The 23881-nt window shown below is 39.9% G+C and overlaps 1 protein-coding gene across 7 annotated transcripts in view; it reads left to right on the forward strand.

The window, feature by feature from the left end:
* Cttnbp2 (cortactin binding protein 2) overlaps positions 1-23881 on the forward strand; it is a 157614-nt gene that overhangs the window by 50186 nt on the left and 83547 nt on the right. For 6 of the 7 annotated variants that reach the window (XM_028871752.2, XM_037203503.1, XM_037203500.1 and 3 more), the window contains exon 3: positions 16881-17102. In XM_028871752.2, coding sequence (XP_028727585.1) covers positions 16881-17102 — 222 coding nt within the window. Of the gene's footprint in view, positions 1-12567; positions 14040-16880; positions 17103-23881 lie in introns of those variants that run through there. The other variant, XM_037203501.1, reaches the window with a different exon arrangement.

Raw genomic sequence — 23881 nt, forward strand, 5'->3', positions numbered from 1 at the left:
GGTGATGTAACTTGGAGTTGGGAAAGCAGATTCTTACAAGACTAGACTTTAAAAATAAAGTTCAGGTTTCCTCTGTTCAGAACCCCATTGCAACCAGTCATAAAACATATCTGAGATCCAGGAAATGGTTCCCTTCCATCTGGGCCTGTACTCTTCTGAGGGAGATGCCGCATTTTACCACTTGCCGTGTGGAGCATATGTTTGCAGCATTCTCTAATTTATTCACAATTACAGATGATTTAAGCTATACCGCCCCCTTGCCATTCTGCTTACAAGAGGAACGGGATGCTGGAGAGAAGCAGTGCGGACATTGCTTGATACAGTCGTTGCTTGATAAATAGATGAGGTCTTGTAAAACAGAAAGCCTAGCAGAAATAGACTAGTTTTCAGTGACGAGAACAAACATAAACAGTTCAGTGACAACTGACTTGTTCACGTTAATACATTAATAACATACCACACTTGTACAGCGCGCTTGATTCATTAAGGGCTTTTCATCGCTGGTAATAGGTCGCAAACCATGAAGTAAGACAAACCGTGTAGACCAAAATGGATTTTTTCTAGTTCTTGCCTGAGTTATCTGTGTACCTGGAACTAGATCAGAGCCTCACCCTTAGCCCAGTTCCTTGTGCCTCTGTCCTGGAGGTGATGGGGAGTGTCACACTAGTGTCTGGAGGTAAAGGGGAGTGTCACACTAGTGCCCACACACTGGACACTGTCTGAAAGACACCCATTGGATTCGTGGCAAGCGTAGGATTGAGTTCTTTGTGAAGGCTTGTGCTTTGCCTGTCTGTGTAGAGCACCACTTCATGTAGCCTGAGGAGCTTTCTGGTTTACCCTGGGGAGCAGCAGGAGGAATACATTCTCTCCAGGACTGGGGATCATTTGGTGGTGGTAAAATTACTGGCAAACTTTGAATAAAGAGTGCATCCAAACCGTTGACATTCCTTTTCCCCTGGTTGTTTTTAATATGGTGACTCATCTTCCACTGGTCCATGGTGGGGGAGCAGAGTGCCTTCTGTCTAGTTTTTCCAGATGCTCAGCAGTTCTTCTGACTGCTGAGTTCCTAGCTGGTAGGTCAGGCCGGTTCTGTCAGGACTTGGGAGTAGGGTACCACAGTGATAACAAGATGCCTACTGCCATTTTCTTTGTTTCCTAGAGAATTTTGTTTTTATCAAGGACAGTTTGTTTCCCTGAGCCACAGATTTTTAAATTTATAGCCTTCAGGACTGTCCACAGAAATTATCTATGTATTATCTCTAGTAGAGATGACGCTGCCCTTATCTGAATTTTTCACTTTCAGAACATTTTTCATGTGGGGCTATTATAATCTAATGTTGTTCCCACACCCACCACCATTTTCATATTTTTTCCAATTCCCTAATAATTAGGAGTTTCTAGAATTATTTATGTTATTCCCAAAATAATATTTCATGAACCATGCTTTGTATTCCCTTGGGGCTTTTTGCTTGCTTGTTTATGTTGATACCTGCTGATCATTCATATGGGAAAGACATTTGTAATTATTATTTGTGAAAATGTCCTAGATGCTAAAAACATAATAAAAAATGTTTCTATGAAGTGACATAATGGGAAGAACATGCGAAGAAACTGTGTGGAAATTTTTAGTACAGAGTTTGGTGCAGCAAAATTCACCAAATTCCTAAATGCTCGATCAAGGGATATTCAGTTCCCCAGGTAGGATTATTTCTTTCAATAATTTTGCACTCTTCAGAAGTCTTATTCTTCAAGCACTGACTGAATTCAAAGAACAGTCAGAGGTTTGGCCCTCAGTTTAATCCTTGCCTACCCATTTTCTGGATATACTAAATCATCTCTTTATAAGAAGTCCTATTTTACTTACTCCATAAATGACAGACTTTTCTAACTTTTATGATGGGACCATTTGTAAGAAAATTGTCCCAGTTTACTCAGTATCTAAAAACTGTAGAAAACCCAGAGTATGATTTAGAAACTCTACAATGAACAGCTTGTGTTCAATTGTTATTTTAAGACTACAATCAGTACTTCTATGTCTCTCTCTAAATTTACTCTGAGAGCTGAGAAACACGTCCAGTACTAGGGCAAGGCTTGTGATGTCAGCACCTTCACAATGGCTCCCTTCTCTAAATGTGATGCTTTAGAACTCATTGTTTGCCCATGTTTGAACTGATCTCATATATTAAGTGCTGCTGTAGAAATAGAATTCTGTTGTCATTTATCCCAAGTGTCTTCTCTTGGCCCCACTAATTTCCTCAAAATTATCTCATAATAAATTTTTTGTTCATTTTTCTCTAACCACAATATCATATTTGTACATGTTTCTGTAAGTGTTAGGCTGTGAGGTCATGTCTGTCCACGGGCAAATTGATTACATCTTACTTCATAAGTAGTGGTGGCTCTTCTTGACTGGGACATGGAAAGACCTCAAGCCATTCTAGACTAACCAGCTGAATGCAGGCCAGCTGTACAGTTGACATCATGATATTTGAGCTGTGTAATTTAGTGTTTTGCTCTTGAGGTGCAGAAAAGGGCAAGGGTGCCAGCTTATTCCAGATCTGTTAAACATGATGCTGGATGTCACTGTCATCTCAATGGGGGACTCAGGAGAAATAGAAGATGTAAGGATTCACGTCACATTTGGATAATACCAATGCTTATGGGAAACTCTAAAAGAAGTATCCAAAAATACAGTAGCTAAAATTAGTAAGTCGAGTGTCAAATTTACAGAATACCAGGTTTTATTTATACACACAGACATTCACTATATAGCCTAGACTGCCCTCAAATTTGTGATACTCTTGTCCTTTGTTCCTGAGTGCTGGTATTACAGGAATGTACCAAATCTAATATTTAAATATCCTGAAGCTAGCTAATGGTACATGGATATTGGTTAAATTTTCTACCTTTGTGTATGAATGAAAATTATCACAGTAAAACCTTAAAAATACATTTAAAAACTTGTATTTTCTATATTAGTAAAAGAAGTAAATAAACAGAAATGAGAAAATTCCTATTTGCAGTAGAGATTCAAATCACACAATACATAGGAATTAACCTAACAGAAGATTGCTGACACAACGCTGTTATACTGAAAAAAAATTTTTTTTTTTACCAAGAATATAAAGGCATCCTCAAAGCAAATAAATGTTGTAGGGGGCTTTTAAATACAAATTGATGCATTTAATTAGAATAGAATAAGGAGAATGGAAATAGTCCTGGGATGACAAAGGCATTTCAGAAAGAATTATTTAAGGAAGGAATTACCTTGTTTGATTGCAGGATTTATTATAAAGCAAATAAATGATACACCCGCATCAGCAGAATGAATAAAGAATCCAGAATTTGATCCGCACATGCCTTTTCAACAAAAACATCATTAAGGAATGGATACCCCTTTTCAGAAAATGATTGAAAACTACATCTATATGTGGGGAGAGCAGACATCAAGACACCTTTCTTGTTGATTTGTCTGCCCTGATGCTGAGCTGGAACCCAGGTCTTGTGCATGCCAAGCACAGGCTGTGCCACTGAGCTACCTCCAAGGAACTGCCTCCCTCCATACTATAAGCATATGGTAGATCAAAGTGTATGAGTATGAACTCATACACATTCAAGTATCTTTATATGGACTGAGCAGGTTGTATGTGTGTGTATACATATACATACATACATACATACATGTATATATAAACATACATACACAAATGAACAAATAAACTGAGGTCATGGACCTGAGAGAGAGCCAAGGGGCTTCAATGGAATGGTAGGGGAAGGAAAAGAAAGGGAGAAAGCAATTTAATTGTGTTTTAATTTCAAAAACTTAAATATTTTTAAATGGATGAGTATAAGACCAAAACCTATGAAACGTTTAGAAGAAAATATTCAGCTGTCCAATAAAGTAATAGTTTCTTAGGACACAAAAAAACATGAAACTTAAAAGTATTTAACATGGATGAAAAACACCATCAGAAGTCATATTTAAGAAAATGAACAAGTTATCTCTCGAGTTGAAGAAAATAGCCATGACACGCAGGATAAAGAACATATGTCTAGAATACATGTAGAGTTCTTAGAGCTTAATAATCACTAGGTACCCCTGTTAGAAAGAGAAGGGGTATACACATCAAAGACAGCCAAAGACGAGGTGAGCCAGATGTGATGGTGTAGGCTACAGTCCAAGCTCTCAGGAGGCTGAGGCAGGAGGATCATGAGTTTGAGGCAATTCTGGGTTGCAGAGGAATACTGACTCAAACAAAGCCCATTATCCCCACAACAACCATCACTGCCACCACGGACAACAGCAATAAACTAGTGAAATCATAATGGCTGGAACAGGCTGAAGTGGGAAGAAGGCTCAGTCAATGTCACATATGTAGTGGGTTGATAAACAACTAGCAATCTCTGGTCATTTGGTAATACATTTCAAAAGGCTTGAAAGTATTTTGATTCTTTATTCTAGTCATATCACTTTCATGGATATCTTTTAATAATATCCTTACACACAGGTTTGTTAAAGCAGTTTGGAAACAACCTAAATGGTAAATAATATATAAAATTTTAATATGTTAGAATGTTATTAAATTCTATTTAGAACATTGAGATAGACTAATTTTTAAATGAGTGATACTTAGACAATATGATGGGAAATAAAGTACAATTCCAGAAGTCCTCAATGATGGCTTTTAACATATCCTTAGAAAAAAATAGCTTGAAGAATACAAGGCTTAACAGTCACCGTACTTTGATGAATGAATTGTGGATGATTTTGTTTTCATCTTATTAATGTTTTCCCAAGTTGTCTAGTAAACATATTAATTTAAACAAAGACATTGTAAACATTTTATGCTTTGAAAAGTATAGACTTTTGTTTATATCAAGTAATAGTTCCTGTTATATTTAAGATTATGTTCTCTAATATTAAATATTCATTTATGTTGTAGGCAGTGATTGATTCTTCTGCCATCCTTATAAGTAACTGCTGTGTGGAGGGTAACCTGCTAGTTGCTCCTTAAGTCATTAAGACATGAAGGAAGCAGAGCTATAGTTAACATAGGGATTTAGTACTCATGGCAGAAGAGATCTGCTCACCCGCATCCCAGGTCTGATCAGTGGTTAGTTGCTGCTTGGTGTGATGTATTTAGACAGAATTTGGGACAATTCCTGACTTAAGCTTGCTAACTTAGTAATACTGACCCTTGGTAGGAAAGCAAAAGAGTATGTTACGCATTTGCTATCCTTGACCAAGTTTGGAGAGAGGGGAGATATTGGCGAAATTATTAAGGCCACTCCACGTAGTTAAAAGGAAGATTTATTTAGTGGGTAACTTACAAATGAAGGGATAGGTAGGTCGCGGGGTCTGGGGAAGGTGTATCTCAGTCCAGTGGTGTTCTCTGGAGCTCTGCTTGGTCAACCTCCACCGTCTAGGGTCCAGGAACAGAGAGAGTGCTGGCCCATCAGGATCTCGGGTCTCCAGGGTCCTCCCTTGGCCCCGCCTTGTAGGTGTGACAGTTGCTGAAACCTCAATGGGGGTTGAAACTTCCAGATCAAAGCTGGAATGGTTACCCACTACAGGGAGATCATTGCTTCTACAGTTAGCAGGTCCTGTATGTGTGTTCGGCTGAGGTGAGCCCTGGGAAATGTGTACAAGATGATGTATGTAAATACAAAAGGAAAACCTTGGGAGAAGTCAGAAGAGAGAATTGCATCTGATAAAACAATCTAATTCATAAGTTCTGTTAAAATGGGTTACGCAAAAGGCATGGCTTGTTGAAACATGATTTCAGAGTTTAGCATCAAAAACCAAATAAATGTAAGTCAGTATTGATTTCTGATTTATAATATGCACTGTGCTATTTGTAGCATAACAGTTTCTACCTACACACACAATGATGAATAATTTCGAGGGCCACGGCTTATCTCTGCTTTTCTTTCTCTTGCACTTACAACTGAAATTTTCGCCCCTTTCTCCTCTCCAGAGCTCGTTGTTTTTGTTTGATTTTGCTGTGCTTGCACTCCTTGCCGCTAAGACAGATTTAGGGCTCCATGAATTTAATTTTGATGTTGTTTGGAAAGAAAAATCTATGTTTCCTCATCTCAGTTTTGAATCGTTGTAGCTCAGGGTTTGAAAATGAAACAGTTTAGAAGCCAAGAACCTCTCTGAATTCTAAATCCCCGGGTTACATTTCTCATGCATGTTTCCTCAGCCTGTGTTTGAAGCACAGCCAGAGACAGAGATTTGATGCCAATTTTGTGCAACTCATTATATCTTGGAAATAGCATTGGCTCTTAAATTCTTTATCATATTGACCATAATTCATTTCATTAGATAGCATGATAAAATATCTTTAAATTTGAAACTGATAAAAAAAATCAAAACATGGTACATAATTATGGGGGTGTCCTGTGGTGGTTCATTAAATATCTCTTTAAATATGAAATGCCTTCAGATATTAAAAGAGCGTAACCATGCCTCTATCAATCATCTTTTTGAGGCATCCCTCGTTCCTCCACCTTTGCTTCAGTCTATTGATCTTTCTTTATATACTTCAGTGAAAAGTGAGTCCAGGAAGACAGGTGGTGTCCAGTCCAGACATCGTTTTATTAATGAAGCCCAGAGTAGAGTGGAGGGTGTGGTGTTTGTGCATGGGGTGGCAGTGTCCAGTTAGCTGTTGAATGCAATCTTAGTTAAAAGCATTGTTCATACTTGCTTCTTATTTTTTATTTCTTATAAACTGACTCCTGTTTCTGTCTCTCTGAAAATCCATCTTGTCAGGTTGGATCATCATTTCAGTCATCACCCATGGTCTATTAAGCATTGGTACCCAAGGTAGTGACAGCCATGTTGGGTTGTCCAGAGCTGACTCCACAGTCTTCAGGCAATGTAATGCATAATAATGCTGGTGCTTGGTGGCTTTAATTTTGAAGTTATCAGGGCTTTGGGTGGAAAGAAAGACATCTACAAACAACTTTTGTCAAGTGTCATCAAACACAATGTAAAATATATTCTGTAAGAGTCTTTAGAAAACTGGCAAAGTCTGATTAATTCTCTTCCCATGTGGTCAGATGGGAGGCTGTACATCAGTACCAACAATGCTCTGACCTCTTGAACACTGTCTGGTTTCTACTTGTCAAATCTTGTTTTTTGTGGTGGTTGAGTAGAGTTGTGTATAATATTTATCTTTGATACCTTTTTCTATCTTCCAAAATATTCTTGTCAGTGCTCAGATGTATGTATATAGGCTTTGAATAAAACTGTCTAGATGGAATACCAGCTCCAGTTGAGTGACCTAGGGCTAGTTGGTGAGTTGTTCTAAGCCTTCATCTGCTTTCCATAAACTGTGAATTAAAATAATGGCCGCTTGCTAGGCCATGTGTCAGGGGGGAAATAATTAAATTAAGAAACTGAATACTAAGCTCTCAACAAGATTATCTTTTATTATTTTTAAATTATTGTTTTATTTATGTATGCATGGGTGTAATCCCAACTTTTCATAAGATAAATTGATTTAAGTTGTTTATATTTTTTAATAGATCAGTGATATCTTTTATAACGTTATAAATACAACTCACAGAAAAACTTCAGTTTCTTTTCCTAGGAGGAGTACAGGTATATCAGCTTTCTAGAGCTGACATGAAATACTTGAGTATTTTTAAGAGGAATGGTTTGCATTAGCTCATGGTTTTGGAGGTTCCAGGCAATAAGTGGGTGAGTGGACCCATTGTTTTTAGACATGTGGAGTAGCACAGAGCAGGGCCTCATGGTTGGAGTGTATGGTATAGCAAACTGTTCATCCATGACTGAGCATGAGAAAAAGGATGAAGAGACCTGAGTCCAGGAGTCTCCTTCAAAACATTCCAGGCCATGATATATTAATTAAATCTCCTACAAAGCCCCTCCTATTAAAGTGTCTATCATTTCCCCATATCACCAAGCTGGGAAACAAGCTATTAGCACATCTGGCTTTGGGGAACATTCTAGATCCAAACCATGACAGTGCACAAATTAAAAAAATCTGGACATTTTAAGTATTTCTTCTTTTCTTTCAAATTAGTTTACCTGATTATTGGCACAATGAAAAACAAAGGAAGTCTGGATACATTAATAATGTTGACTACCAATCGTAACAATGGTTGTGGTTTGACTTCATGCCTGTCGACTTCTCCACAAGATTTCACAAAGCTTCATGTCCTGACTTATTCATCACATGTAGTAATTTGAATGAGATGCCTCTCATATCCTCAGGCATTTGAACGTTTGGTCCTCAGCTGGTCTCCCTGTTTGTCAAGGGTTAAGAGGTATGTGACTGGGATGGACTTTGAGGCTTTCAAGTCTGCTCTCTCTGCACCTATTTGCTATTTTTATGTGAATTTTCAGCTGCTGTCTCTGCCACCGTGCCTGGTGCTTGCTGTCATACTTCTGCACCGTGACAGTGATGGACTTTTATCCCTCTGCAACTGTAAGCCCCAAATGAACTCCTCTTCCTTCTGTGAGTTGCCTTGGCCATGATGTGTTTAATCACAGCAATAGAAAATTAGCTATACTAGACTTAAGAGCTCTTATAAGAGACTAATCATGTAACTAATTAGTCATTGTCTTTATAATGACTCATTTTCTTGAAATGCATTTCACACTCAAGTAATTCTGAGGCATGATCCAAGAAATTACCTGTACATTAGCTATTCCTCCTAAGAAAAAGGCTTCCTCAACCCAATTCAAAATCTCTTTCTGCCTCAGTCTCTTGGGTACTGGGAGACACAGTACATGCTGCTGCACCCAGCTGTTGGAAATAATGACCTATGGGCTGGGGATGTAGCTCAGTTGGTAGAGTGCTTGCTTATCATTCAGAAAGCCCTGGGTTTGACCTCTAACACTGTTAACCCTGCTGTGGTTGTATGCACCTGTCATCCCAGTACTTGGGAGTTGGAGGCAGGAGAAGTTCAAGATCATCCTTAGCAATGTAAAGAGTTCAAGAGCAGCTTAGGCTATGTCTCAAATAAGACAGGCATTAAAAATACTCTGATATGTAGTTCAGTGTCTTAAGAAAGATAAACTTTGTATAAGAATGTTAAGGAGGATAAGCATGTTTGTTCAAAAGTAGGTTAATTTTTTTTTAATGGATTGGACATACGTTCAACTTCAAATGCTTCTATGACTCTAAAGCCAAACCCTGAAATCTTTGAGATATGTGGAAGTAGAGGCAGTAAGCAGGAAGCATCAGTAGGAGATACTTGGGGTGGGGGCGGAGAAGAAGCTGCCCCAAGTAGCTTAGGGGATAAGGGTGATTATGAATATACAGTGTTAAAGGCTCTTAGCAGAGAGTAGCTGCAAAGATTCTATTGTAGAAAGGCTACACTAACAGAGTACCCATTGCATTGGATCTGCTTTGGGAGTACGGAGAACAGTCATCCCCAAAAATGACTGTGACGTAGGGAACAGATGCTTCACCCCCCTGTGGTGTTCCTGAAACTGTTTTTTATCTGACATCAGACCAAAGTTAGATCAAAGGGTTGCATCCTTCCTGGGGCCTGCTGGCTCTGTCTTAGCCAAGTGGTAAACATGTCCTCACTTGCCACTGACTAGGATTAGCTCTATGTTGAAGATTCTGACTTTGACCCTGTTTCATGAGCTCTTTCCTCAGGAGGCTTTGGGTTACATAGTCTGCTTGCTTAAGTCTGTTAAGTGCTACTTTTAGCCATCCAGCAAGCATGCATTATGAATGTGTTGTTTTCCTTATTCTGGGTTAAGTGTGTCAGTTCAATAAATATAATCCATTTGAGAAGAGCTCCAAGGAAAGTGCTGGAGGAAGGCATAGCCCAGTGTGGCTTACAGTGGGTAGATTCGCTGTAGAAATTAGAGATTACAGGCTGTGATGACCAAACCGGGTGAATCATGTGTGTGATACAGCAAAATGAACCATGCCTTTTTGTGTTTGTTTGTGTTATAGACTTGAGCACAATTTGTCAATAAAAGTTCACCAGAAGTTTGCCATTCCGCGTTGGCCAATAGCATGCCAGATGTACACCAAGTTTGCTGCTTAGCTTGTTAGGCATTTGACTAGTCAACAATACCTACCAACCCAGTAGTGAGGTCCCAAAGTTTCCAAATTACCAGACCTTCCCAGGTATCTAGTTAGGTCAACCCTGTTCTAACTCTATCTGGAAAAAAACTCATCCATTTTTGATAGGCCATGTGGATATTGAAACATAATTTTATGGTTCTTTTATATAACCAGTGCAAAAAAGAAAGACATTTGTTATGGCCTGGAAAGAACTTGTATCCTAAAGACTTCATCCCCAGCTGGTTGAACTATTTTGGAAGGTTCTGAGACGTCATTGGAGGCAGTAGGTCATGAGAGCAAGTCCTTCAGGGATTTATCTTTTCCTAGGCTGTGCTTCCTTCTTCTTTTCTGTCTGTCAAAGATGATCTGCCTCTGTCCTATGCTCCCCCCTGCCCACCATGATGTCTTGTCTCAGCACAGGTACAGAATAAACAGAGCAGGTACCCTATGACTGAAACTATGAACCTGAATCAACCTGCCCTCCATTAGCTTGTTTATGTCACATTATTTTGTCATGGCACCAAAAATCGGACACAACATTCTAGTTTTAAATGTATGAAGATGTTTTAATCAATTGTAAAGTGGATAATTTGCTATAGGTCATTGTAGGAGTGCACCAAGGGTTGGTGTCACTTCCTTTCTCTGCCTCTTGGTAGCCTCAAGTGTAGCAGACTTTGTAGCACACTTTCTTCAGTTCCTGCTCTTACTTAATCTGTGACTTCCAACTCTTGGATCAAGGTGAACAACTACATTCTAATTAGCCTAGACTCAAAGTGCCTTTTAAATCAGAGAATTACCTACTTCCAGAAACACTGCTTATAATGATGAGACAGGGATATAAGAAATGCTGAGTATATATAACACAAGAAGACATTTTTGTATGTTTATAGAATGAAAGTTATTACCTGAAAACTGAACATACCAGCAGGAATTCAGAGGTTAGTTTAGAGAACACATGTTCTTGGATGTTCATTCATGGAAACCTAGTGTGGTAGTTTAAATGTAATTGGCTCCCATAATCTCACAGGACATGGCACTGTTAGGAGGTCTGTCTTTGTTGGATGGGGTGTGGTCTGGTTGGAGGAAGTGTGTCACTGCAGGGGTGGGCTTTGAGTTCTCCTTTGCTCAAACTACTCCCAGAATGGCAGTCGACTTCCTGTTGCCTGAAAGATGTAGGACTCTTCAGATCCCTCTCTAACACCATGTCTGCCTGCATGCCACCATGCTCCCCACCATGATTATAATGGACTGAACCTCTGAAACTGTAAATGAGACACCCCTGATAAGAGTTGCTGTAGACATGGTGTCTCTTCACAACAATAAAAACCTGAGACGCCTGGCATGTCTATGATTTTAGGAACATGAACAGTGTGATCAAGTTTGATGCCTAAATGCAAATTCCTTACTTAACAGATGAGTATTCTTTGATTTCTCTCATTTTAAAATCAGTAGATGTCAGGAATATGGACCTATAACTATTTAGCAACATACCCAGCTGCTGTTTCTATCATTAAAGGAATCTAATGTATGTTTCTTACACTTTATTGTAAGGGTTAGTGTCTATGCATATTTATAAAGCAAAATAATTAGCATTTCTATTTTATGATTTTCTTGTAAATAATTATGCAACATTTTCAGAAGGAAAATTTTTATCATTCTAAAATGTCACAATTAGGTCATTAAAGCTGCCAAATCTTTACATTTTTATTTGATGCAAATTATTGTGCATCTTTATGGGAGACTTTTTATTGACTTGATGCCTATACATAGCATGTAACATTCAAATCTGGGTAGTTGTTTATATTTTCAGCTCTTACATATTTACCTTTTCTTTGTCCTGGAGAATCTTTGAACTTCTGTCTACTAATTATTTTTGGATACGTAATTCCTACAAACTGTCCTCAGTCAGCAGGTGACTACAGAACACGAGAGATGTTCTGCCCACCTCTCTCTACTTTGGTACTCATTGGTATTCAGCTTTTCTCTTGATCTCCATGTTTCCTAGCATTCAGTGACCACAATTCTACTCCATCTCTGTTTTAGCTTCAGTGTATGTGTGAGAATATGGAGCATTTCCTTCTCTCTAGCTCATTTCACTTCATATAATGTCTTCTAGTTCCAGCCACATTGCCACAAAGGTCAAATTTTCATTTTTTATGTCAGAATAATATATTTTGTATGCATATGTACATATCACATTTTCTTTATTCCTATTATTTATTTAAGAGACACCTTAAAAGATTCCATATATTGCTATAGTAGACAAAGCTAACAATTTTGAAATAAAGCTAAATACAATAAAAACCCAAAATTATTTCACAGTAGCAAAAAATTGTGTTAAATATTTTCAAACTATAAAAGCTATTGGGCAAAACTGGAAATGTATTCTCAATAAATATACTTTATATGAATAAAAATTAATTTTAGCTCAATAATCAAAAGGTCACTCAGATTTAAATATATATTATGTGTTCAGAAATTACTTAAGCTACTATTATGAGTAAGTGTAGTAATAAAAATTGATGTTCAGTAATAAAAAATAGATTGTTAAAATGTAATTTGGGGGCCAGAATGATGCCTCAGTGGTGAAGATGCTTGCCAAGTAAGCCTGAAGACATGGGTTCTGTTCCCTGAGATCCATATGGTAGAAAGAAAGACCCAACTCCTATAACTAGTCTCCTAACCTCCACAGATGCAGCACACATGCCCCTTCCCACATAGGCCAATAAATATTCTAAAAATGTGTATAATTTGAGCATTAAATGCATAGTAAACATTAATTACAGAAGGGATGGACAAGATGCACATTTTCAGAAAAAAAATTTAAAATCTAGTTTTGAATTTTAAATTTCATTTGCTCTAAGAATATCAAGTTGTTAGAAATTAAACATGGAGTGTTTTTATTGCTTGGTTTTGGTCATGAAAATTAAACCCAGGATCTCACACATGCTAGGCAGGCATTGTGGTATGGAACTGAACATTAACCCCCCCAGAGTAAAATTTTTATCAAAGAATCATTGCTCTTCAGAGAATTGTGCTGTTGGTCTGACCTCATTTAGTTGCTTCTCCAGTGATAGAAGATGCTGTTCTCACCCCTCATCAAAGGAACTTCTCTTTGTAGCAGACAGAGATCACTGAAGAAAGCCAAAACCCATCAGACTTGGGGAGAGGGTCAAGGGAGAGAAGAGAGAGAGGTTGATTTAAATTAATAAAAGAGAGAATATGACTTCACAAACACAATTTAGCTGATCATGATGAAGCAGGACTGTAATTCCTGGATTCCTGTACTTGGGAGACCAAGAAGGATTACAAGTTCAAGGCTAGCCTGAACAATTGAATGAGAACTTGTCGATATTTTTTTAGAGCTGAGGATATAGTTTTTGATAGAAGAGTGCTTGCCTAGTGTGTTTAAGGCCCTGGGTTCAACCTCCAATAATGTACAGAACTCTCCGTGTTAATGACTCACTACAGATGATGTAGATCTGGTGATCCAGGTGGAGGTAGGGCTGAACTAGCAGCTATTTTTGTGAAAGTAGAACGCTGGCTACTGAGGTCATCTTACAGGAATCAAGATGAATGAATAGTTCACAGAGTCCAGGTGGACATGACGGCATGGGAGTGAAACTGCTTCTCTTTGCCATGGCAGCATGGAGAAAACATGGACCTCACTCAACGGAAGCTGGATCTCAAATGCTGCATCATATGGAGCACAGACAGGGCTGACTTCCTGCCTTACAGTCCCCACATTCAGAAGAGCCCCACACTTAGTGGAGTGCCATGACATTGCCACCTTGAAATTTCTCATGGTCTTTGAACAAAATGTTCTACTTCGTGATGAGTCCTGAAGTTAGTATGTCTTAGATCATGGCATACATTGAGGAAACTGGGTGGAAGGGTCCCAACAGTGGGAAAGGAGTCACCTTCACAGTCACCAAGTCCTTCGTGAAGAAAGCTCGGCACAGTTTCCATGCTCGGATGGTAAGGAACTAGTCGGGGTACCCATAGTTCCCTCATCTCCCGTGACACCCACCTCTTGTGCTCTCCACTCAGAGAGGGAAAAAAGGAGAGGGGACAACTTGGATGAAAAGGAGAGAGACTGTCATAGTACCTCCTTCCCATATAATGACTGCCGGCTTGCTGTATGGCATAAAAATGACTGTAAGACTTCCATCAGATAATAGCAGTTAGGAAACCCACAGGGTTACCCAGGTTTATCCAGGGGTGATGCATCACATAATAGTAAGGGGGGGAGTGAAGTACAAAATGGCTTTGATTTTGAACTTGAGCCTCTGAAGTGATACTTAACCCGTGCTTTGATTATTTAATTGACTTTGAAGAACCTAGTAGCATGAAATGCTTTTAACTCCCAAACCTTGTTATTTTTAAATTTCAAATTATTTTCTGAAAGCTACTGCAAGGCAGTTTAAGGAAACTGAACCTTTTATACTTTTTTTACTTTTTAATCTAATTTGATAATAGAAAAAAAATGTTAGATTTCCCCATGTCAAGGCACTTGTATTTATCTGGGTTTGGCTTTCTGACAGTCCCCCAAAAATGGAAAATCTTAGTTCTGTGCAGCGGTGCTAAAGTAGGGAACTATATGCAATATTTCTTGAGGAAACATTTGACATTTGAGCAAATTAGTCTTGATTTATTGCAATTTTTTTCCAGTGTCAGTAAATGTTTTTAGTAGCTATTTCAGAATGACCTGAATTAGGGAAAGTGGGTAGTCTTCGATATATTTCTACTGCTATTTTCCATTTCATGCAAAGACCATCGTAGACTATTTATAGAAAACTGCATTTGGTGTTCATTACATAAGTGTGAAATTAATTTGTCACTGATGGGCTGACATTTGGCGTAAAATGAGGTTGCAGTCTTTCCTGGGATCCTGTGAACTATATATGTTAATGCTCTCCAACAATAAGAATATAATTTTACTTTCCCAGTTTTTCTGTAGGCCTTTAGAGTTGGGTAAATTTTTACAAAGTATAAATATGTTTTCTTATATAAATAATCTTACAGATTATTTAATGTGTTCATCAAATATCCTTACAATGCCTTTCTGGATAGGAAGAAAAAATAGCAAATTTATTTGTGGCTATAACTTAGCTTGATTACCATTTGAAATATAAATTCTGTCAGTATAATTTTTCCTAAGTTTTTTTAATTATCAAAACTTCTAATTTTACTTTGTCTGAAAATTGTTTTAATTGTAGAAATCTATGGGAAACAGACAATGTAATAATTGATACATGAGTATAGTTGGCAATGATAATGAATTTTACTTTATTTTTTTAAAACTTTCTAAGCATTTTATGTATTTAATGTATGGCTGTTTTGTATACACACACACACACACACACACACACACACATATATCTGTACACCACACCACGTTTGCCTGGTGCCTAAGGAGACCTGAAGAGGGTACTCGATCCCCAGGAACTCAAGTTAGAGATGGCTGTGAGCTGCCCTGTAAGTGCTGGGACTCAAACTTGGGTCTTCTAGAAGAACAGCTAGTGCTCTTAAACACTAAGACATCTCTACAGCCCCATGGATTTTATGTTAAACTGGGAAAGACTACACCTATAATTCAGATCCTTGGAGGAGTAATGTATTATGGGAATGTTTCATCTGTATCATTTTTAGTGTAAAAGATGTTCATAGTCACTCTCTCCCTCTCCCTCACCCTTTGTGTCTCTTCCCTTCCACCTTCCCCCTTACTCCTGTATGTGCGCATGCGTGTGCATATGCAGAGGCTAGAGGAGACTGAATGCCCTGTTCTATTGCTCTCCACATTATTTCCATATTCCCATCACCTGCCTGAACTTGGGCTTGCCTTCTGGGCTAGGTTGTCTGGAAACAACAACAACAACAACAACAAACAGAGATCCAGCTGTCTCAGCCCATCACAGCAGTGGGGTCATGGTCTGTGTGCTGCACCCATGGCTCAGACTGTAGGTGTTAAGGACCATGCTCAAGTTCTCCTGCCTGTGTAACGGGCACTGTTTGCCCACTGAGCAGTCTTCCGGCCACTGAAAACATCAGTGGTTGGCCTTTCCTAACAATGACAAAATATCTGAGACAGTCATCTTAAGAAAAGAGGCGTGTTGTGGACCAGAGTTTTAGAGGTGTCTGCCCACGGTCGCGGCAGCATGACACATCAAGGTGGGGATCTGCTATGCAGGAGACTTGGTTGCCTCCCGAGGTCAGCCAGTGAAGTGAAAAGGCGAGGAAGAATCTTGGCCCTAACACCGCCCTCAAGCACATATCTCCAGTAGACTGATTCCCTTCTACTAAGGCAGTGGTTCTCAACCTTCCTAATGCTGTGACCCTTCAGGGTAGCTCGTGTGTGGTGACCCCCAACCATAAAATTATGTTTGTTGCTACTTCATAACTGTGATTTTGCTACTGTTAGGAATTTCAATGTAAATATCTGTCTTTGGATGGTCCTAGGTGACCCTTGTGAAAGGGTCATTGGACCCCCAGCGGGTGGTGATCCACAGGCTGAGAACCACTGTTTTAAAAATCCTATCTCCCAGTACCATCAAACCCTAGGCCCCCAAGATTTCCACATGTGAGTCTTTGGGGACACCCAAGATCTAAATTACAGTGTGAGGAAACTTTGGAGACAGGTCAAATGGCTTGCTAGGCTTGTCAGGCTTGGGGTCCTTCTGGCTCTGGGCTCACCATCTGACAACACTGTCACCCTTTATAGCAGCTCTGAGTACCATTCGGAAAAGACATCTCCAAACCTCTGGATAAATGTCTTTCTATTATTTCTATTTATCCCTTTAATGCATTTCTCCTTTGTAGGCTCGCAGGAAGGAGGTGTTTATCCAGGAACGGTATGGGAGATTCAATCTCAACGACCCCTTCCTGGCTCTCCAGAGAGACTATGAAGCAGGTGCTGGTGACAAAGAGAAGCCGGTGTGCACCAACCCTCTCTCCATTCTTGAAGCCGTCATGGCCCACTGCAGAAAAATGCAAGAAAGGATGTCCACGCAGCTGGCTGCCGCCGAGAGCAGGCAAAAAAAGGTACGGAGACATTCGCTCGCTTTTCCTGTGGCACAGAGGAACACCGAAACCATCTCAGGTGGTGGCCGGTGGCTGAATAGTACATTTTTTTTTTTTTAATGAAGGATGAGGGTAAGTTCTAAGAAGTACAAAATGTAACTAAAAATAAATAAATCATAAAAGTATGACACATGAATACTTTCAGGGGATGTCTAATACTTCCTTTAAAACATGGATTTGGTGACAATGAGCCTCATGTCCCTCATGCAGTAAAATGCACTTGGCCACAAAGTGGCTTCATTCTGTAGTTAAGCCAGGACCTTCCAATCATATGCAAGCAACGCCAACTTATGTTTTCTCAAATCTATTTAAAATGCTTCTTTGCAGGCAGGCATGGTGGGTCGTAGCTACAGTCCCGGGCACTTGGAAAGCTGAGGCAGGAGGATGGAAAGATGAGATAATGCTGAGTAATACTTGAGACTCTATAATCTAAAACAAAATCAAAATTTACAAATAGAAGTTTTTTATTATTTCATTTTCTATTATTTCCTAACAAAAAGGAAAATGGCTGAAGAGAATAGAGTGACAGTTTTCATGGCTGTCACCAAACGGCCTCCTAAAGCCAGACTGGTGACAAACCCACCTCTGGGGTATTGTGGCTGCAGAACTTTAGCTGGCACATGTCCTCACTCCAACCTGTCTCCTCCCTCTGCCCCCAGCACGCTCACCCTTCTTACACTTGAATACATGCTTCAAAGAAGACTAATTTAAACACACACACACACACACACACACACACACACACACACACACATGCACGCATGCACGCACACACACTGTGGTCAGCCATAAAAAAATAGCAGTTTCTATTTTGTCCTAATAAATGGCCCAAACCATTGTTCCCTTTCTTTTTTATTTATTTTATTTTTTTTTATTTATTTTACAATACTATTCGGTTCTACATAATAGCCACAGATTCCCTTGTTCTCTCCCTTCCTGCCCCCCTTCCCCCCAGCTCACCCCCCATTCCCACCTCCTCCAGAGCAGGGTCTCCCCCGAGGACTGGGATTGACCTGATAGACTCAGTCCAGGCAGGTCCAGTCCCCTCCTCCCAGATTGAGCCAAGCGTCCCTGCATAAGTCCCAGGTTTCAAACAGCCAACTCATGCAACGAGCCCAGGACCTGGTACCACTGCCTAGATGCCTCCCAAACAGATCAAGCCAATCAACTGTCTCACCTATTCAGAGGGCCTGATCCAGTTGGGGGCCCCTCAGCCTTTGGTTCATAGTTCATGTGTTTCCATTCATTTGGTTATTTGTCCCTGTGCTTTATCCAACCTTGGTTTCAACAATTCTCGCTCATATAAACCCTCCTCTTTCTCACTAATTAGACTCCCAGCACTCCACTAGGGGCCTAGCCATGGATCTCTGCATCCAGATTCCTCAGTCCTCGGATGGGGTTTCTGGCACAACTATTAGGGTGTTTGGCCATCCCATCACCAGAGTAGGTCAGTCCCTGCTGTCTCTCGACCATTGCCAGCAGTCAGGATGGGGGTATCTTTGTGGATTTCTGTGGGCCTCTTTAGCTCTTTGTTTCTTCCTTTTCTCATGTGGTCTTCATTTACCATGGTCTCCTATTCCTTGCTCTCCCTCTCTGTTCTTGATCCAGCTGGGATCTCCTGCTCTCTTTCCCTCGACCCTCGCCCTTCATTGCTCCCACTCATGTCCAGGCTGTTCATGTAGATCTCTTCCATTTCTCCGTATCTTTCTTGGGGTCCCATTTTCCAGGTAGCCTCACTGGTGTAGAAAAAATCATTGTTCCCTTTCTGAGTAGATTCGGGAAGTCAGAGATTCTGCTGCTCTCTGCTGTGAATTGGAATTAAAATGGACGGTTTCTTCTCCCTGCCACCGTTAAAGCCTAAAGCGGTGTTTCCTCCCCCTGTCCTTTTCCAAGAGTTCTTTACATCCCATGCTTAACACCTGGTAGACAGTAGCCTGAATGCGCCTTACTATAAATATTTATGACATTATCATTTAAGCTGTGCGTGTTTGCCATAATTCTATCCTTCATTAACATAGGAACACCAACACTGGCCTATAGACCCCGAATAAAAGCAGATCTTTTTATCAGGATGTTACATGGCAGAAAAGTAAAGCACCTGGCAAAAAGGAGTAAAGGAGAGCTGAATGCTCCATGATAGGAAACAAACCCCTTTTCCTCTGGACTTGGCAAGCCTTCCACCAATCCCTCAGATAACCACTGAGGTCCCTGGAGGTTTTCAAAACTCTCCACAAACCACACAAGCAGAAGCCAGTGCATTGTAGCTGATGTCACCGAAAGTCATCTATATTTCTTGGAGAGGATACATTTCAATTATGTTCTTAACGTGTCCAATGAGCTGGATAATAATAAATGATTTCTGCTGAATTTTGTGCTGCATTATGAAAACTTAAAACTATTTTCTCTTCGTTTATTATATGAAATGTGTAATTTTCAAAATTCTACTTACATTCTGGATTTTAGCATTTCGCTTTTAGGAGAAAATAAAGTACCCATTTGTAGTTGAATCAAAGATTTTATTGTCTAGCTGACTTTTTTTTTTTTAATCAATGTACATCCTGTTTGTTTCTGAATGACTGGGTCATTTCCAACCTGGCTGGGAGTGAAAGGAAATAGTTCTGTCCTATGGGCCCAGAGAGGCTCATATAAAATGAGCCAGTGGGCCTGCTCCTCTGTATAATGGGATACAGGAGTCCTTTTATGGTCAGATTCGTTGGCTGTGAAGTCTCAGTGAAGGGCACTTGTGTGGACATTACTGCTTTTTGTGTTTAAAGAATATTCTGTTCCAGCAGATTGCAATGTGTGAAAAAGACTTATATTTCATATTCTACCCTGTATGTTATAAAGAAAATACTGATAAAACCAGAGACTCCAAAGTCACCTTTTTTCGTAACAAGAAAATTACCTTTAGTATGGAAAGTAAATATTTTAACCAAATGTCTTCAGCTCCCTCTGTATAAAGTAAACTGTAGTTTGAGACATCCATTATTCTCATTAAGTCTCGCTCTTAGCTTCGCTGTCGCTGTGGAAGTCTGAAGGCAAAGGCCTCACGCTCTGTGATTCCAGTGTTTATTATCTGACACTGGCAAGGCTCTTTGGTAATTCTGAGACATTTGGCCCGTGTGCTGCTGTGGCTGGGCCTGCAAGGCGCAGAAGAGGCTCTGTGCTCATGCATGTGCTGGCTCCTGCTGAGACTACTAATCGGAGAGTTAACTGTTTGGTAATTTGTGTGCCAGAGAAATTTGGGCAGGAGTCAATCTGGCAAATAGGCTGAGCCTTTAAAACCTCTTTGAATAAGCTAATGAGTAGCCAGCATGGGGAATGTTGCCTGGAGTAATCTACTCCTTGTCCTGTGCCAGGAACACAGGGTGAAATGAAATTTGGGAATCTGATTTTTTTTTAATCTTGTTCTTCATCTTTTAATAGAGCTTTCGTTCTAATGCATTTGGACATTTGGGAAGAAAATAAATCCATGTATTTTCAAATATATTATTTATACTTTGAAAGTATGATTTCTATCCCTGGAATAGAAAGTCTGAGCAAAACCTTTAAAAATAGGCCAAAATCGTATCTTGAGAAATTCAGAGACGTGATATTTTGGCCAGGGACAATTTAGTTCTATATTAGATATAGTTTCTTTAAGGCAGCAGCTGTGCACAGTTAGGTCAGTTTGGTCTCATTGAGTGTGTGTAGCAGAAGCCTTAGTGTTAAGCACATGACACCAGTAGGCCTTGATTTAGGCAGAAAGGGTAATTGTACATACTAACTGGGGTACAGAATTGTTCGTCATTTCGCAGCATGGTTCAGTATGGTTGGGGAGCTAGGGGACGTGCTCTAACTAACCACTATCATGGACAAATGTTCTCCACAGAGCTAGTTGGCAGCAATTGACTCTTGCTGAGAAGCTGGACACTAGGGGTTGTTCTTCTGCCCTGCTGATGCTGAAGGGTCCTGGGTATTCATTGCATAAGGTTCTGAGTCTGCCTCCCTGGCCCTGATTCTTCAGTTCACTCACTTCCTCTTGGAAGTCCACACCAAGTACATGGGAGGGTCAAATTTAGGCCACATACCCTCTCCTCAGCTCATGGAAGATCAGGAAAGTGATTGTAGACATACTCAGACCTTGTAGAGTGGAATCATGAAGCAGAGAATTTTCTATAGGAAGTGATTTCTAATTCTAGACAAATATCAAGTAAGCAGCAAACCAAATTATTCTGTTTACTTTCTTTAGTGTGCCCTTTCTTCCTGGTTTGCATAATTGCATTTTATCTTGCCATTTGTATTCAGTGCTGTTTCATTGTGAGATGGCTAGCTTATCACACATATAACTGTCTTTTAAATTGCTTTCTAGATGTTTTTCCATTACTAACATGGAGGGCAGCCATTCATAACAACATTTTTAGGAAGAGTATTTACCATACTTTTGTACATGAAGGATAATTGTAGCTCATTCCAGGGACTTTTTATATAATGTCTTACTGCATTTTAAAACAGACTTTGATGTCCCAGGAACATTGCAAGGCAGCTATGAAGGAGACCCAGGAGTCTCAGATCTGTGGGTTTGAGCTGGGATTTTTACATGAGCTGTTTTTGCCTCGTCCGTGAAAGCAGCAAAACCCAGGCTCCCAGGACTTGCTTTCCTTCTCGTGAAAGGTTTACAGGGAAGGGGTTGCTGAACAACTTCACACTGGCAGCTATAGGCTTGATGAGATAGAAGAAGGAAAACAGAGACCCTTTAACATACATAGCTACATATTTATGAGAACTGAGCAGATAGGCCGGGTAATAAGGCAATGAATACTAGGGTACACTATTGGAAGCTTTAGACAGTGGTAAGGCAGAACACACAGTCTGCTTTCTCACTTTATAAATGGACTCCATTATTTTCCCCTGTGTTCTCTGCTGTGAGTTAGAGATAATTGCCTTTACGTGGCTGTTGAGCTCACACCTACAGTGTTTTCCCTTCCTGCTCTGAATGCACAGGCCTGGTGCCTCTTCATTTGTGGCTCCCGTCTGGGTGCTATTCTTAGAGCCAACAGCAGCTTTCTCACTGAGTCCCTCAGGCTCTTCACACAGTGCACTGCTGTGGGCTAAAGAGCCCGGTGATGCTGCTCTGGGGAGCTCCTCAGCCCCTATCTGAGAGGATGAGACAAAGGGGGCAGCAGTGGGACTAAGGAAACGTGGTTACTTTCTAGTTTAATATATAGTCCCAATATCCGAATCATATACAGATTTTCGTTAGATCTGATAATAAAATAAATGGAGTTCACAAGTTTTTATTTTCGTGGAAGTAGGTAGTCTTTGGGCACCATAGACAGTTAAGTGGATTATGTTCTGTTGCACTGACGTGTGAGGACATCACTAATACTCAGATGATTCACATTTAAGCCAATACTTAACACTGAAAATATATTTAAATGAGGCTATTTTATTGCTGAGACAAAAAAGTTAGTATAGGATAGAATAAGGCATCCCTGGAGAGGATGAAAAGATTACAGGAGTGTGTAATAGAATCCAAAAGGCTTAAAGGACTTTTCTGAGATATGATATGTCAAGATGGCATTTATTTAGAAGATTCTGTGTCGCCAGGCGGTGGTCGTGCACACCTTTAATCCCAGCACTCGGGAGGCAGAGCCAGGTGGATCTACCGGCTTAGATACTGGCAGTCTCTGCTTCCAGAGGGCATGCTATTCCATCACCTCTGTGCTGTGTTCTATCCCGAGGCCTCACAGACATCTAGGGATCTCCTGCTCTCAAGATATGCATATTCTCTGTTTTCTGACCTAGTCGTTGGTACTAGAAAAAGCAGAAGCCCTTCATAATTCGGTGTTTCTCTTTGTTTGATTAGTTTGTCATTTCTTAAGGTTTAAGGTTGAAAAACCAAAGCTTTCTCTTTTTTTAAATTTTCGTGCTGAGAATTGAACCCAAGGCCTCAGCATGATGGCCAAGTTCCGGAACCCCAGATGAGTACCTCGAGTGCCACAGGATAGGCTTCGGCCCCAGAGAGGGGCTGCACCAAGGCCAGTCCCCTCTAGTGCTAGTGGCTTTTTCCTGGTGGGAGTTTGTTGTCTTCCTGCCCGAGTTCGTCCTTCCTCTCTGGATCCTTCAAATCGTCATAATTTTTTCAAGGATTTATTATTAATTTTTGTAGAAGAGCTATCTCAATCAGCATTACTTCTCCATTATGGGTAGTAAAACTTCCTGTGACACATTTTGTGATTGTCAAAATATACCTTATCCAATTTATTTCTCTAGATATATAAATATGTTTAATGTGGTCTGTTCTCAAACTTGTAGTCTAATTAAAAAAGAAAATATGCAATCACATATTCCTAAAAATCACAACTAGTTATTATATTATGAATTGAAAACATTTTTAACAGCCAGCACTATGCTCGGTGCTTACATGTGTAGAAGAATAAAATTACAGTGGTTTAATGTTCCTGATTTTGTTTTCAGTTCTAGTTTATTCTATAAAAATAGAATGACTGATGGATGGCTGAATAAATGAAGGTTGTTTTATGGACAGAGAAAAAGTAAAGAGAGCAGAAGCCAATTGGCTGCTCCAAAGTTAACTTTCCTTGGAAGGTGAGGACAGGAAGATGATACTTGGAGTCAGACCTCACTATTCCTAATGGGCAGTGGTGATTGAACCCAGGGTCTGTTGCATGCCCGGTATGTGTTCTGCCACTGAGCCTTTGGCCTTCCTTTCTTTGATCCTTTATTTTTGGAAGGTGAGC

This window comes from Peromyscus leucopus, chromosome 3 (assembly GCF_004664715.2).
Source record: "Peromyscus leucopus breed LL Stock chromosome 3, UCI_PerLeu_2.1, whole genome shotgun sequence".
Classification (NCBI taxonomy): Eukaryota; Metazoa; Chordata; class Mammalia; order Rodentia; family Cricetidae; genus Peromyscus; species Peromyscus leucopus.